The following is a 16,856-nucleotide window of genomic DNA, read 5'->3' as shown; positions in this document are numbered from 1 at the left end:
GAAAGTGAGTTTGTTTAATTATGCTTCCATATTTATAAAATAGATTACGGTGTACATCTTCTATTCTACTAGTCCTAGTACCCCGTTATATTTGAGGCTACTTCTCACATTCCACCAATACTAATTATAAAATTAAAGGCATTAAACATGATATTTAGATGGATATTGTCCTGAAAATTAACCCGAGAGATATTACTGTGAAGACAAAAAGACAACAATGATGTCTAGATTGGTTTTATGCCAACTAGCTTCCTAAAATACTCAAATAAAAAGAAGCTAATGATAGTATGTGGACCAATTCTTATCCAGTTCGGTATAAATCCTTTATAAAATCCAAATAGACCTTCTGATTGTAATGTTTTTATGAAGCAATCCAAGGAATTTCTGTAGCAATGTTCCCCCTTTGCAATCCCTGTAAGAAAAGATTATAGATACAGTAAACTTTTAAATTGTTGCAATTGGTTAATCAGCCTTGATGAGAAGAATAATGCATCATGGGTATATTTGTAGACTAGCCTATTGAGGGCTCTGTATACATAATAAAGCCAGGATATAACATGTACAAAGTGGGGAATGTGAATTAAATGTCCAAATTACAAATTGAATCCTGAATTTGATGTCTTGAACTAAGTTGCAATACTGTAACAAAAAAAGTTGGTTAATAATAGAATTTTAAATATAAATGAAAATACAATAAATTGGAATAGGATAGGAATGACAAATAGTTCAGCACAGTAACAAATAACATTACCGATAGGTTGTTTTTTTGTGCAAATACTGTTTTTTTTTAAACATGCAGTGGTGCAGGTTTTGACACTGAATATCGCCTATGAATTATTTGTCAAGCCATTCAAATTAAGAAGAATTCTTTCTGGTCATTCTTACCATTTTTCATACTTTCTGGTGATATTCTTACCATTTTTCATACTTTCTGATAACATTTTTATCATTTTGGGTACTTTCTGGTGAAATTCTTACCATTTTTGGTACTTTCTGGTGAAATTCTTATCATTTTTGGTACTTTCTGGTGAAATTCTTATCATTTTTGGTACTTTCTGGTGAAATTCTTATCATTTTTGGTACTTTCTGGTGAAATTCTTTCCATTTTTGGTACTTTCTGTTCAAATTCATATCATTTTTGGAACTTTCTGGTGAAATTCTTATCATTTTTGGTACTTTCATTTCAAATTCATATCATTTTTGGAACTTTCTGGTGAAATTCTTATCATTTTTGGTACTTTCATTTCAAATTCTTATCATTTTTGGTACTTTCTGGTGAAATTCTTATCATTTTTGGTACTTTCTGGTGAAATTCTTTCCATTTTTGGTACTTTCTGTTCAAATTCATATCATTTTTGGAACTTTCTGGTGAAATTCTTATCATTTTTGGTACTTTCATTTCAAATTCATATCATTTTTGGAACTTTCTGGTGAAATTCTTATCATTTTTGGTACTTTCATTTCAAATTCTTATCATTTTTGGTACTTTCTGGTGAAATTCTTATCATTTTTGGTACTTTCTGGTGAAATTCTTTCCATTTTTGGTACTTTCTGTTCAAATTCATATCATTTTTGGAACTTTCTGGTGAAATTCTTATCATTTTTGGTACTTTCATTTCAAATTCATATCATTTTTGGAACTTTCTGGTGAAATTCTTATCATTTTTGGTACTTTCATTTCAAATTCTTATCATTTTTGGTACTTTCTGGTGAAATTCTTATCATTTTTGGTACTTTCTGGTGAAATTCTTTCCATTTTTGGTACTTTCTGGTGAAATTCTTATCATTTTTGGTACTTTCTGGTGAAATTCTTTCCATTTTTGGTACTTTCTGTTCAAATTCTTATCATTTTTGGTACTTTCTGGTGAAATTCTTTCCATTTTTGGTACTTTCTGTTCAAATTCATATCATTTTTGGTACTTTCTGGTGAAATTCATATCATTTTTGGTACTTTCTGTTCAAATTCATATCATTTTTGGTACTTTCTGTTCAAATTCATATCATTTTTGGTACTTTCTGGTGAAAGTCTTACCATTATTGGTCTTCTAACTGTCACAAAGAAATTCACATATGCCTGGATCAGGCCCTGATTAGTCCTGCTATGAGATACATTCATGGTTTTTGTGTGTGTGAGACATCACAAGAACCACAAAAGAGAAAGTTTAACGGGCTGTATAAAAACACTAGTGCTTAAACTTACCTTTAATTTGTTGGCTCATTATCCTTGTTTTGATCACATCCACAGGTGAGGTAGTAACGGCCGCCATGAAACCAGCGAATACTGAAGACACAATATGTAATACCGGACCTTCTTTCATCAATCCAGTGTTTAATATAAAATGTTTGGAATGGTCATAAGATGGAACCTGAAGTTATTGAAGAAATATAAATAATTAGCTTTACTTTTCTGTCAAATATATCACATAAATCAGATGTTGTGAAATTATTTTATACTTAATATATTAATATTTTATACTTTTATATTTAATATTAATCTCAAGGTCCGTCATAGAATACTAGTATAACTTCCTGAATAAAGGACAGAATAGAAAGGATGCAACCATGTTACATACATTCGCCATGCACTCTGAAATTAATGCAAGTTTTCTCATTAAAGCACGAACCATTTTATGAAATGAAACACACTATTTACATGCATATTTTAATTAATGTTGTTAATGCCCGGTAAAAACACCCTGGGTCCAGGAAAAACACAACTTGTTAAATGTCTAAAATGGAGGAGTGATCTTATACTCAGGAGGGGATAATGATGAGGGAAGTACGGGATAACACAGTATCCTCATCTACTGTGAGAAGTGTAAAATGAATCTCTAAACAAGAGCGAGTGTATATGTATGTTATGCAATGTATGCATTTAGATTTAAAGAAAATGACAAAACATAAGTAATAATCTCTAAAATATTGAAGTAACAAGTTAGAAGAGGAAAATTATTGCCAAAATGTAGATGGGAAAAGTGCCCAATTTATACACAATTAAATAAACATGTACTCTAGCAGGTATCATCACTATCCAAATAGAAATGCTGGGTCTCATAACCGGTAGTGTCCATATCATCATTGTCTGTACAAGCACTTGCACGTTTGTTAGAAAATAACATAAACATACAATTCCATCAACCTATAAGGACTAGGTAAAAAAATATTAATTTAAAGAAATAAATTTAACCTATTCTCACCTGAGTAGCTGTTAAAATAGCAGCTCTATTAATAGTTGGACCAGCACCACGATAAAGTCCTCTCAGTCCTTCATGTCTGGCAATATCAGCAAATGCACTATAAGTATTATTATATCGCTTTGTTTGTCCAGAAACAAGTTTTCCTTCTGCCTGCATTCGTACTTTAATCAAATCAGTAGGAGTCGCAATAGAACTTCCTATAGCACCTGTAACAGAAACCAAAATAATATCATGCAGACTTGTGTATATTCTAAGAGGGACAATATATTGAAAAAAAAATTATTGCTCTCTTAATACTAATTCCAAAGCTTAATTAATCAATGTGTATTATCACAGATAAATCACCAGATCAAAGAGCTCACCAATCAATCAAATTCAAACCACCGTCTCAGCTGGTATTGTTTACTCTGTTCAATTGTAAATGATTGGCACACAACTCATTAACATCAACCAATCAAACCGCTACATTCGTTTTATGAAGATGACGAAAGTCGTGATGCGAGTCATAACAAATCTAAGTAAGCAAAATTTACAATATATCAAAATCAATATACCAAAATGATTGAGATTCAAAACCAAAACTATAATATTTTAAAACATCTTGAATAAATATTGTTCATGTTATTGTAATCATAAACAGATGAGAACCAACTGTCTGGATCCTTTCCTTCAATCTAAGACAGGACAAGGTGAAAAATCATCTCAAATGAAGCCAGTTTAAGTACCAATAATATCAGCCCTACAATTAGATGATCTAGCATTGGAGTTTTGTTAAAAGAAAATAATTCATTCTCTGAATATGTATGAATTACTGAAAATAATTAATTATTCATCAAGATTCAACTTTGTTTTGAATTACTGGGGCATAAAATAATTCAAGTAAAATCCAGGTGTTTTCAAAATACTATTCAAATGTGCAAATAAAATTTGAACACAATCAGACCAAAATGATCACCAACAATTGTATACGCCAAGATTCACTGAAATTTGAATATTTATAACATATTTCGTACCACTTCAGATAAGCAAATATTTCACATGATAAAAAAAAAATAAAGTGTTTACATAATATTCATGACAACTGTGTTAGTGCATTAACCATCCAGAACAGAAACACCAAAGATTGATCAATAGACGACAGTTTTAGAAATACAATCTACTGAGCATCGCATACTAACAATTACGTACCTGATGTTGCACCTGCTAAAATTTTCTTATATAATGGCGTATGTGCTGGATCTGTTGCCCCCAACCACACCTTTATTGGTTCGTAGGCACCTATTCGTATAGTACTGTATGTTCCTTCTCTTAATAATGAAGGTAAAACACTATAAAATAAAATAAAATACCAGGTGAAAGGTGAAATTCTGTTCTAAACATTTAGGATTTCGGCATTCCCATGATGTATCTTTGGAAGGAAAAGATGTATAATAATATATAATAAGGTTATTACGAGGATAAGTATGCACTCAGACAGTACGCTGTCGCTTACTGCTGCTGTATTGTCTTAAGTATACTTTGAGGTATCCTCATAATAACCTCATATTATTATGTTAGGAAAACATCTTAAGTCACAATAACATTCAAATTTCAATAATTAATAAAATCTTCCTTTAAAATTACCGGGGGTATTGATTTGTTGAGATTATTCCACTAAGGCCTAGAATTGATGTAGTGTTCTACTCACTATTAACAACTCCATAAAGGCCTATTTGCACTCTTTTATCGCCTAGAATGCATGCGATGTCGCATCATACCTAGATTATAGTAGAGTGAGTAACACTGCATAGATTGCAAGATAGGCATCAATAGAATGAGTGGAATACTGCATAGATTCTAGACTAGTGTTGTACCTAAGCATCAGAGGAGAAGGTGGAACACTGCATAGATTCTCATCGTCCGAATCGCACGGTCCTGTGTCTTCGACCTATAGGCCTCTACATGATACAGAGCGGGATCGCATAGGCTAATTGCGCATCTTAAGCAGTGAGATCTGATTGGGCGCGCCTCGAAACAAGACGCCCAATCAGCTTGGATGTACCAAACTATAAAACAAAATTCCACTTCCTGTTTCGTCGCTATGAAGACATCCTTTCCACACAAAACTGCGTCGATTGCCTGTACCTGATGAGGCTTGAGGGCACCAACATTGACAACTTTCGCAATTTTATCATCACAAATATCACGATTCATGGGTGCCGCCATTTTGTTCAAAATGAAACGCCAAAGAGAAATTTGTAACACGCAAACTGATTGGACAATGATTAGCCGCAACTGACTACTGGGGGCATAAGAATACGCATATTTGATGGTCGTTCTGCCAAGGTCTGTTTAGAGGCTTGGCCGAATAAACTTAGACCTTGGCTAGCGAAGATGATAAATTGTATGTTAGCATTGTACCTAGGTATCAGTGGAGTGAGTGGAACACTTCATAGATTCTAGGCTAAGCATTTCACTAACCGTAGCAAAATATTACTACATGTAGTAATAAACAATCTTACAAGCAAGTAGGCTTGTTGGCAATCCGCTCTGCTCAAAAAACAAGCAACATGTTTTTGGCTCATTCCATGGTAGGACATGAACATGAAGCTAACGTCGATTTATAACTAAATGAGCCCCGTATATGAAGTTTGCAAAAAAATATTAAGTCTTTTAGAAGTCACTTTACTTTATTTCTAGGATTTTAAGGGCAATCCTATCGAAGCAGATCGCCAACAATCAGTGTTTGAATACGTACCCTTTATAAAGACCTCTAATGCCTTCATCTTGAACGACTTTTATACCTCCTTTGATAAAGCCATCATAATATCTATTTTTTAATACAGCCACACCTTTTCCTTTCTGTGCCGCTAACTCTCCTTCCAACTGCATACGAATTTTAACCACATCAATAGGATTGGTTGCTGTAAAAAATAAACAAGTTCAGAGTGGGCGTCATTTTCATTTGCACTCCCTGGTTCTGCTATAGTAATATACATATGTATATGGATCAGCAAGAATGGATACTGCATACAATATACATGCTGAAACTATAATTTTACCAAATAAGATTATGGTTTATGGATGTCAAGGCAACAAGTGTTTACTGTAAACTGCTTAATTTTCACTGCTGGAAATTTTAGCAATTTGACAAATTGATGGCATTCTTGAAGGCAAAATGTTGACCTCAACTATAGAACTAAATTGTATATTTAATACTATCGTATCTTTATATATCAGCAGAAAATATGAGTAATACTATTATTGTATGGGTCTTGGGGTCATGAAATTCAAGATTACAACAAGGGGGACAAAATAATAAAAGAAAAACACAACTGAAATTTTACAAACAACTACATGTACTAGGATTAAACAAATTTGAGGCGAATATTGCATGCAGAGCCGAATTTTTAGTCGGAGAATTCCCACTTTTAGTAGATATTAAGATTAATTTAATAACTACTGGACTTGTATCAGTAAATTACCAGGAAATAATATCACAAAACTGGCATATCTTGAACAAAAGAAATCCAATTTACAATGGTTTTCTTCAAAGGAAAAAATGATGAACAACATGAATTTCTCACTAGATAATAACTAAATATATAACTGAACAAACAAAACTAAGGACTTTTTAGAAACTTGGATTGAATTTTAAATAAAGAATTTCAATGACAAAATTTCGAACTACCGATAGTAATCACAACTTAAAAATACACTTGCTTTATCTCATTACCTACTTTCTTCCCTTTTATAGTAGTAGTTATCACAAATAATCTTTATTGCTATTAACTGATAAGCAACTTTGTTTTTCAAAGGATGCAATCAAGTTATTGTCAAAATAAGCTCCACCGATACACAGTCTGTGAGTGAGGAAATGCTCGTTTTCACTGTGACCATGACGGCAACCACACAGGTAAACATCCAGTGCCAATGTTGATACCACTCATAACAAAATCGTGTGTGTCCGACTTTACGGCGTATGGCGCTGTGTTGATCGCGCGACTATTGGACAATGCCCTGTATACATAGACTGGGGAACGTCAGCCGAATTATGATACAACGTTAGTCCGTCCATGGTGATACCAAGCCCTGACACACAGTCCGTGTACTCTACGCTAGCATACTCGGCTAAGCCCATGTATACAGGGTTATAACGTTAAACAGCAGCCATAGAACAAACAAGGTTGTAGTTTCATGCGCAGTGACCTTGTTAAATGCGACTCGAATCAGTCCACAAGGACTGTGCTAAATATATATGGCTCACTCACCGAATGCCGCACACATGCAGCTCACGCCAGCAAGGGCATAACGTACTGCTTCCGATTCTGGTTGCGATGAAGCCATGTGATGCCAATATTATGTTACTCCATACCATGGAACTATAAAAGGGTTTATAGTTCCATGTCCATACTTAGTGAACTATCCTGGAACCGGTAAATGATAAATGGCGAGCCCGGGATGGCGAGACGAAACGACCGGGTCGGACAGTGCCAATCACTCACCGCTACCTAACCGATGTAACTGTTTTTCTCATTAGAATAGAAACTTGAATGATAGGACAAATTGCAATCTGTATGTTCAAATTATAATCACGTAGCACTACACTGGCTACAGTACATCGATATCTGGGTGCAACAGTACGTGACCAACCAATAATGAAAGTGAAATCTGTGCATGTACAAAACGGGGGTGTCACGCCACTTTTTTTGCCGCTTTCTAACTCGTACCCATCAACTACTAGAATCACAGGGGTGTATGGAACGCCGTCACTGTCTTATGTGGTTGTCACTAAGTATATGGCGACATTGCTGCATTATATAACGAGTTGCTTTTAATATATGATGAAAATACGTTTATATATGGTGTCGTTTGACCAATATATGGCGACATTGCTTCTATATATGATGGTGTGTTTTTAATATATGATGACAAAACGTTTATATATGGTGACGTTTGACCAATATATGGCGACATTGTTTCAATATATGATGGTGTGTTTTCAATATACGATGACAAAACGTTTATATATGGTGTCGTTTGACCAATATATGGTGACATTGCTTCTATATATGATGGTGTGTGTTCAATATATGATGACAAAACGTTTATATATGGTGTCGTTTGACCAATATATGGTGACATTGCTTCTATATATGATGGTGTGTTTTCAATATATGATGACAACACGTTTATATATGGTGTCGTTTGACCAATATATGGTGACATTGCTTCTATATATGATGGTGTGTTTTCAATATATGATGACAAAACGTTTATATATGGTGTCGTTTGACCAATATATGGTGACATTGCTTCTATATATGATGGTGTGTTTTCAATATATGATGACAAAACGTTTATATATGGTGTCGTTTGACCAATATATGGTGACATTGCTTCTATATATGATGGTGTGTTTTCAATATATGATGACATTACGTTTATATATGGTGTCGTTTGACCAATATATGGTGACATTGCTTCTATATATGATAGTGTGTTTTCAATATACGATGACAAAACGTTTATATATGGTGTTGTTTGACCAATATATGGTGACATTGCTTCTATATATGATGGTGTGTTTTTAATATATGGTGGCGCTCTTTTCTTATACAGTGACGTTAGTTTTATATACAGTGCGCATGCTTCAACATATGTTCACGAGACGTCAATATACGAAGGTGAAATGTCAATATATGATGGGGTGCTCACTTCAATATATGAAGGATATCCCAGAATGCAGCGCCCCTGCTTCGCGCATGCGTGTGCTATTATTAACAGCGGACCATGATGGAGGGAATACTCGAGAAACTTGGTTTAGGAAATTTATCTCAACGGTTTTCCGACGAAAGAATAGAACCTTCTACTGTATTAGCCATAACGGATGGTGAACTTGTTCGTCTAGGCATAACTACGATTGGGGATAGGATACGTATTCGAGAGATGTGCAAGCCGAATCATGAAAGTGGAAATGACAGTGCCGATACCGGTGAGTCAAGTACGCCGCACACGAGTTTGGCAAGACGTGTTTCACATGAAAGAAACATGTTGTTTAGGCCTGGTACCAGTAGCAGGACATCGAATTCAGGTCGTAGGACATCTCGAAAAAGAAATCATCCAGCTGAAACTACCCGTCCGAGAACATGGACGGCTAACTTGTTTTGCTTAGCGAATAGAAATACAACGACTGTTCCTTCACAAAGTGAACGAGCCGAACTTCATAAAGCAGGTCTTGGCGCCAAGAAAATTCAGTTTTTTGCCGCTGACGACGAAGAAACTGTAATGCAGAGATTGACAGACGACGATAAAGGTTTTCCTCAGTTACGTTGTTGCGGTGGATTTGAGTTATTACATTGTGTGTCTGGTTCTAGATTACTGACACTCATTTCCTGTCCATGGACCGTGAGTGACTTGAAGGCCAGTTTGGGACCCCAATCTAAGATCTACCTGCGTCCAATACAGACAAATCTGGACACTAAATCCGCTGCACCAGTAACAATATCCACTCTTCAAGAAATATGCAAAGGATGCAAAAAAAGTTTCTTGGTTCGAGAATTACGATCACACCTGTGGGAGTGCACTGCTGTTTTTGATGTAAGTGAAGATGACATGCCTTCTGAAAAAAATACACCCAATATTGAAACCACTGAGTCAAGCCACAACATGGATATATCTACAGCCAACATCGCTTTGGAACAAAGAAGTAGCTCTGAAAGTAGTAATGTTTCTTTGGAAGTTTCTGGTGAAATTGAAAATAATCCACCTTTGGTGAGTATTTTTTGAACATAGTTTTTTTTTTAAAAATATTTCTGTGTCAGGTGCAGCATAGAAAATAGAAAATTATCCAAAATTAAATAAGCTAAACAGGTGTGAAAGACCAACGACCAATTATACCAATCGCTATGTTAACAAACATCATTCCACAATAAAACAAACACAACCAATTAACAAAGTAACAAACTACATTGGGGTACTTCTGTGACATATTAGGCTAGGTTCATTCAAAGTCAATCCATTGCTTATAAATTGTACATTCTCTGCTGTTCTTGTATTGTTTTTTACGTTCACTTGTATCATTATGGATAATTTGGAACTGGGATTGGTTCCTGTCTTTTGAGCCAGAATATTCCAACAGTGAAGTCTCACTACCAGCAGCTTCAAACTAATGAAATACTTATGACCAGAGCTGCTTGTATACTAATTAACTCATTAACCTAACAGTACATGGCATATTGCTTGTTCGACACCTAGCATACAAATCAACACTCACTGTTTTTAAACAACTGAAAATTTATTTCATTCTGGGCTAATCGTTGTTGGTTAACACATAGAAGAGTTTAAGTTTTCCTGCAGGGGATTCCCCCTTGTCTCGTTGTCATATACATGTACATTACACACGACACAGCCCAACTGCAAATTTGTTTATGACTTTCAACAACAAAATATAGATATTTATCACAGTAAACAATAACAAATCATAAGATGCATAACAGCTATAATTTTGAAAATCCATCAAAGCTCATTTCTATTTCTGGAATTAACACAATATATATTTTACTATCATGCATTTTGTACAAAGCATCTGATCTTGTGTGAAATTATTTTCACAAACTATGTAATTTTGGCTGTAAGATTTTGGTTTGTAACAATATTAGAAATTCAATTCTTATGCAGACTTTGTTTTTTTTACTTCAGACAAGGTAACATTAAAAAAAAAAACATTCCCAAATTCAGATCACAATTATTTTTGCAACCGTAATAATTACAGACAGTATAATTCCAAAAGTTTCGCATGAATTGTGACTCTGATTACTTTTATATCTGCGCATGTGTGTGTCCGGACCTGTATCTTACACATGGCTAGACCGATTATGTTCAAACTTCACACATACATCATACATAATATTATGCATATGCACATCAATTTGTTTCACGATCTGATTCAAGATGGCCAAATGGCGTCCATTTTTGTGCTGAAAAATCATCAAAATCAAGAATTCAAACTTGGTACATATGTTGATCATTATGGGACCTCGATGTATATCATTTTATTTTTGAATTTGGATTCAAAATGGCTGGCTGAATGCAGTTCTGGAGCTGTATTTCTGACATGATTTGACTAATTACGTTAAAATTTTATATATTTACTATACATCATGTTATAGATATATAGATGTATTCAAAATGGCAGACCAGTGGCTATTTTGTGTTAATTAATGCTGTTTATGTTTATGTTCCAACTATATTACTATAAACAAAACTATATATCTTAAGTTGATAACTGACGGGGACTGTGCCATGGCTTGTTAATTATGACCCCATATTAAAGTTGAGTGTAAATTAACCTAATGTTGTCACAAAGTACCGATGCCCAAAATGCTTTGTTTCTATTCTATGTTTAACCAGTAGTGGCCACTTGAACATAGCCAACATGCGCGTGACCATGAATATTTATTGAAATTATCATAACTATAAATTTTAATTCTTTTTAATTGAATAATAAGAGTACATTAATGTTGCTATGTAACCCGCAATTTAGCCATGTTTACCTACACTCTAACTTACTGGATGTCAGAATTGTTGATCACTAGTTTTTTTTTTTTCTGTATTAGTATTTGCTATAGGCCTGAGGCTTTTTTTTGACTCCTGAATGCAAAGAACACAATGGGAGTCTTTTGTGTTTACCCTGTCTGTGTGCATCTTTTCTACCGATGTCTCAAGAACCGCTGGTTTGATTTCAATGAAACTTGCTACATAGCTGCTCTGGGACAATGCACCTGATTAATTTTGGGTAAAAATCATGTGCATATTAATTTCCCTTTTTCCATAATAATTAGTAAATTTTTGACTTTGTCACTCATACATTGTATCTCAAGTACTAATCATCACATTTTAATGAAACTTGGTACATAGATGCTCTGTGACATTACACAGACCTTATTAGTTTCACATTAGAATCTGTGCATAGTAATTGCCTCATTTGCAGTCAATCTATATTGTTTGGGGTTTATATGTATATGTATTCATAATAATTATCTAATTTGCATAATTACTTTCCACATATTTTTTTTAAGAATTAATCATCACATTATAATGAAATTTGGTACATTTGTGCCTCTGAACAATACACAGACCTAATAAGTTTTGGCTTGAAATCTATGCACAATAATTGCTTAATTTGCATAATAATTACCCAATTTTTCTACCTACATCTCAAAATCAATTGTTGTATTTTAATAAGACTTGGTTTTCAATGACTTTACTCATTCATTACTCACTAGTTATGATTATTTTCAGTCTGATGAAGAAAATAAACCTCCATCCAACTCTGTGGATATAGCAGTAAATGTAACCTTTGACTACTGCGAAAAAAACAATATTTCAGACCCAGTAGAAATATTGAAATATTTTCAAAGTCAAATGGTGACTGGAAGGAAATTGGACATTGATGATTCAAGTGAAGTCTTAGAAGGCCAAACCAATTTCATAATGGTTGACAGATTTGAAATTTTAAGTACTGGAATGGATGAAATTGCCTTACTCAACAACCTGAGATTGACATTAGAAGTAGAATTCTATGGTGAGGTAGGTTCTGGTGACAACAGCATCTCATCTCAAGTGTATAAAAAGCCTTTGCTGAGTTGTATATAACTATATATAACTGAACTGGTTTATTGCTTCTTAAAATTCACTATTGTAACCTATAGCTAGAATGTTATCAGTTACTATATCTACAATTACAGGAAGCCCATGATTTTGGTGGTCCAAGGAAAGAATTCTTTACAGAAGTATTGAGGGAAATAAATGATAAATATTTTGAAAATGGTTTAAAGCTTCACCTTGCAAATGACTATGAGGTTGTTGGTATCATAATGGGTAAGTTCATTGGATTTACATTAACTTGTGAATGAAAATACATGGCATGATTCAGTTATACTAGCCATCTCTGAGTAGATGCATATTAAAAATGTACAACTCATTGTCTTACATTTTCCTCAAAAAATAGGTTGATGGTGTCAGAAATAAAATATTAAACTTTTATGGTTCTTTATATTGATACCAATTTTTATACTTATTCAAAAAAACAATTTTAATAAAATAATTACCATATATCATTCTTCGTTTGTGCAATTGACCAATATTTTGCCTTTCTTTTTACAGGACTTAGTACATTGCAAAATGGTAGAATACCACAGTTCATGAAAGAAGAGGTTCGACAAGAACTTTTTGAAAGTACCATGCCATCACTTTGTATTAAAAAGCTCAGAATTGGTTTTGATAAACTTGGCATATGCAAGGTATGTATGGGCATCGTTGTAAGAATGCAGATTTTAAATCTCAAATCACTAAAAACAACGTTTTAGCTTAAACTTTTTCATGGGTTACGCCCAGTTACAGCATTTTACCAGCGAACAACTTCCTTGTTTTTGAGAAGTTACAAGTATTGATTATTATTACTCAGTTATGAAATGCAAGTAAAACTCAACTTAGTTTCATCGTAAGCGAATGTTGTAGATTGAATGCTGAGAACTGATATCCGATCGACCTGAAACTGTCTTTTGACTTCAAAGGCCTAGCCATTTATCAACTAGTGACCTGACGACCAAAATAGGTCCACTGTGTTTGTATGGTGTCTTCAGCAAAACAAGGTATCAGTGCTGTTAATTTAAAGAAGTCAAAAATAGCATTTTTTCACCAAAAATCACAAAGATATTCACTAAAAATAGAGAAGTGATCATATTGTCACAAAATGAACAATTCAAATAGAGGTCAACATACCACTGGTCAAAGCATTTAAGCTGGTAGTTTAAATAAAATAGCCATTTAAAAAAAATAGTTGATGGATACAGAACGACAGAATTAGTTACATGATTTATTTTTCCCACTCAAAGCGTGGTTTAATTCTGCTTTCTAAACATTTCTTTCATGTATTCCTGTATTGATTATTAACGACTGATTATGCAAACATGTGATACGCTTTGTCTCATCAATGTCAATGATGTCGGCCATTAATTTAAAAGTGATAGTGAATTTATTGAATTTTTTCTCAATTTTATTCAAGCAGTCTCTTTTGAATGGTCAATTTTGACTTCAACAATTTCAGAAAAAATCTAGGTTTTGTGCATTGTCATGTTTTTTGCTTTCAACTTTTAAATGCAACACAAACAAAGTTCTCTCAATAAGCTAGCCAGTGTTAGCACGTTTGTTTAGTTTAATGCGTTAACATCAGAAATAATAAATGTCTTTAACAGGTTGACAATAAAAGTCAAGTTTAAATCAGTTGAGATGGAATATCTATATACACCGGTAGTTACAGACAACCTGTCAGTTGTCAGAGTTGTACCTTCTACTCAGAAACGCTTTGTGGAGAACACTGGGTGTTCAGCAAATTGTACATATTTACATATTACATGTTGAATAACTTTTTTTCAGAAATGTCAGTTATTTTATTTTTTAAATATTCCTTCTTTGATTTTATTGTAGCTTTGTAAGAAGCTGCCACAGTTTATGTATATGTTTGTACCAAATGAAAATAGCATTTTGACCTTTCGGAAACTTAAGTTTCTCTTAAAGCCTGACTTCAGTCCTGAGGGATCAAACAGCCGCAAGTATGAAAATGAAGTTTATGCAGTCTTCATTGCATACCTGAGAGAAGTAGCAGGCAAGTAGATTGAATTTTTATAAATCTTTGCATACATGTTCTAGTATGTCAAATGATGATTGCATATTAAAATAGACTGATAGCTTTGATGTTTTAACAAACAAATGCAGTTCCAGGTAACTGGCGTGGGCTTGAACTTAATGGATTGGTTTGGCTTTTGCTTGCCAAAAACTGTTTCAATTGTTTTTTGACTCCCGTGTGCGAAGCACAAAAAGGGAGTCTTTGCAGTTAGTGTGTGTGTGTGTGTGTGTCCATCTGTTCCACTGATATCTCAAGAACCATACATCAGTTTTTGATGAAACTTGATGCATAGATGCTCTGGGCCAATGCGCAGATTTGATTAGGTTTTGGTGAACATCCATGCATATTAATTACCTAATTTGCATGATAATTACTGTAAAATGACTTATTTTCACTGGGTTAAAATTTCGCTGATTTACCATATCAGGCATATTCAGTGGGTTTTAAATTCACGGTTTCGTCATTTAGATAAAGTGTTCTATGCTAAATTTTACATATTCACTGGGTTTTAATTTAGCGCAATTTCCAGTCAGCGAAATAAGCAAAACTAAAACCCAGTGAAAAATTAATCCTTTTACAGTAGCTGATTTTTAGCTGTTCCATGACTGTTCCACTGATATCTAAAGAACCACTCATTGGATTTTGATAAAACTTGGCACACAGATGCTCCAAACTAATGCGCAGATTTTATTAGTTTTGAGTAAAAATCTGTGCAATATTAATTACCTAATTTGCATAATTAATTAATTTTCAGCTTTTGATATATCAAGTAGTAATCATCATATTTCAATGAGACTTGCTACATAGATCTTCTTGGATTATGCAGACACCTGATTAGTTTTAATTGGATATTAATTACCTAATTTGCATAATGTTCCACTGATATATAAAGAACCACAAATTGGATTTTAATGAAACTTTTAAAGAGAACTATGCAGAAACCCAATTAATATTTGGTAAATATTTATGCTTTAATCACCTAATTAACATAATTAATAATAATAATTAATAATTAATTAACACTGATATCTCAATTACTGATCATCACATTTGAATAAAATTTTCTACATAAATGCTCTAGGACAATAGACAGGCCTGATTAATTTTGATTAATATTAATTCTCTAATTAGCATGATAATTCATAATTTTTTTGTTCTGTTCTGTTCATATTAGTTACCTGATTTACATAATTAGTTTTCAGCTTTTCCATCAATATCTCATGTACAAGTAATTTTGAATTAATTTTTAATGTGTCTTCAATACTCTCAGCACACGGGAGTTCTTTCTAAGTTTTCTTTGATTTAATTTTGTGACAATACTCTAATTTTGATGATATTTTTGTGCTTTTATGTAAAAAATACTATTTCTGACTCAATTGCTGTAGTATTTTATATGTAGGCACCGAAAAGGAGCATTTCTGATTTTATTAGTCTCTGTTCGGACGAAGTCTGAAAAGGGGGACTTATAATTCGGTCTCTGTCCGTCCGTCCGTAGTCATATTTCAGAATCCTTTGGACCGATTCCGTTCATTCTTAGCATGTGTCTAGTACTTTATGTGGGACATGCAGTGGTTTAGCGAATTGATTCGAAATGGCCGACTGGCAGCCATCTTGTTTTTTGAAAATGTTGTATTTTGGACATGCTTTGTCAGTTTTCATTCAAATTTGGTACATAGATTATACATGTTAGGATACACGTCCATGACAATTTCTTTTGCAATTGGATCAAAGATGGCCGACTGGCAGGCATCTTGTTTTGTTTTTTAAATGTGGTATCTTGGACATGCTAAGTCAGTTTTCATTCAAATTCGTTTCAAAATCGGATCAAGGATGGCCAATTGACAGCCATCTGACTTTTTGGCCTTACTACTATATTTCCAAGATTTATGTGCCATTTTCATTCGTATTTGGCACATACATCATACACATGTCACTTTATTTCATAATCAGATCAAAGATTTATTTGAATCCATGTTACTGTATCTCTGTCA

At 33.6% G+C, this 16,856-nt stretch overlaps 2 protein-coding genes and 1 non-coding gene across 3 annotated transcripts; 1 reads left to right on the top strand and 2 right to left on the bottom strand.

Annotated features, from left to right (window-relative positions):
- Positions 1 to 118: 118 nt before the first annotated feature.
- On the bottom strand, positions 119 to 7,523 carry LOC100368913 (mitochondrial substrate carrier family protein ucpB-like). The gene is made up of 6 exons (XM_002741093.2): positions 7,448 to 7,523; positions 5,935 to 6,100; positions 4,386 to 4,525; positions 3,198 to 3,403; positions 2,201 to 2,366; positions 119 to 412 (listed from the first exon to the last, which is right to left on the bottom strand). The coding sequence occupies exons 1-6, from the start codon at positions 7,521 to 7,523 to the stop codon at positions 225 to 227; spliced, it is 942 nt and encodes a 313-aa protein (XP_002741139.2). The 3' UTR covers positions 119 to 224.
- Positions 7,524 to 8,845: 1,322 nt separating this feature from the next.
- On the top strand, positions 8,846 to 14,852 carry LOC146747737 (uncharacterized). The gene is made up of 5 exons (XM_085497446.1): positions 8,846 to 9,950; positions 12,480 to 12,767; positions 12,926 to 13,058; positions 13,344 to 13,480; positions 14,667 to 14,852. The coding sequence occupies exons 1-5, from the start codon at positions 8,970 to 8,972 to the stop codon at positions 14,850 to 14,852; spliced, it is 1,725 nt and encodes a 574-aa protein (XP_085353572.1). The 5' UTR covers positions 8,846 to 8,969.
- Positions 9,790 to 9,871, bottom strand: Mir4844 (microRNA mir-4844). Its single transcript, NR_038810.1, has one exon. It is a non-coding gene; the product is annotated as a microRNA mir-4844 (primary transcript).
- Positions 14,853 to 16,856: the final 2,004 nt, after the last annotated feature.

The sequence above is a fragment of the Saccoglossus kowalevskii genome, chromosome 3, assembly GCF_978046115.1.
Source record: "Saccoglossus kowalevskii chromosome 3, keSacKowa6.1, whole genome shotgun sequence".
Lineage (NCBI taxonomy): Eukaryota > Metazoa > Hemichordata > Enteropneusta > Harrimaniidae > Saccoglossus > Saccoglossus kowalevskii.
The sequence above is the reverse complement of the archived record's forward strand: the minus strand, read 5'-3'. Positions and strand labels throughout refer to the sequence as shown.

What these genes read in the sequence shown, in the direction of transcription:
- LOC100368913 (XM_002741093.2), bottom strand. Translation starts at nt 7,523, where the DNA reads ATGGCTTCATCGCAACCAGAATCGGAAGCAGTACGTTATGCCCTTGCT. An exon ending in CTGCATGTGTGCGGCATTCG is followed by an intron (nt 6,101 to 7,447) that starts GTGAGTGAGCCA and finishes TATTTTTTACAG; the next exon opens with CAACCAATCCTATTGATGTG. An exon ending in AATGAGCCAACAAATTAAAG is followed by an intron (nt 413 to 2,200) that starts GTAAGTTTAAGC and finishes CTTTTCTTACAG; the next exon opens with GGATTGCAAAGGGGGAACAT.
- LOC146747737 (XM_085497446.1), top strand. Translation starts at nt 8,970, where the DNA reads ATGATGGAGGGAATACTCGAGAAACTTGGTTTAGGAAATTTATCTCAA. An exon ending in AAGTAGAATTCTATGGTGAG is followed by an intron (nt 12,768 to 12,925) that starts GTAGGTTCTGGT and finishes CTACAATTACAG; the next exon opens with GAAGCCCATGATTTTGGTGG. An exon ending in GGTTGTTGGTATCATAATGG is followed by an intron (nt 13,059 to 13,343) that starts GTAAGTTCATTG and finishes TTCTTTTTACAG; the next exon opens with GACTTAGTACATTGCAAAAT.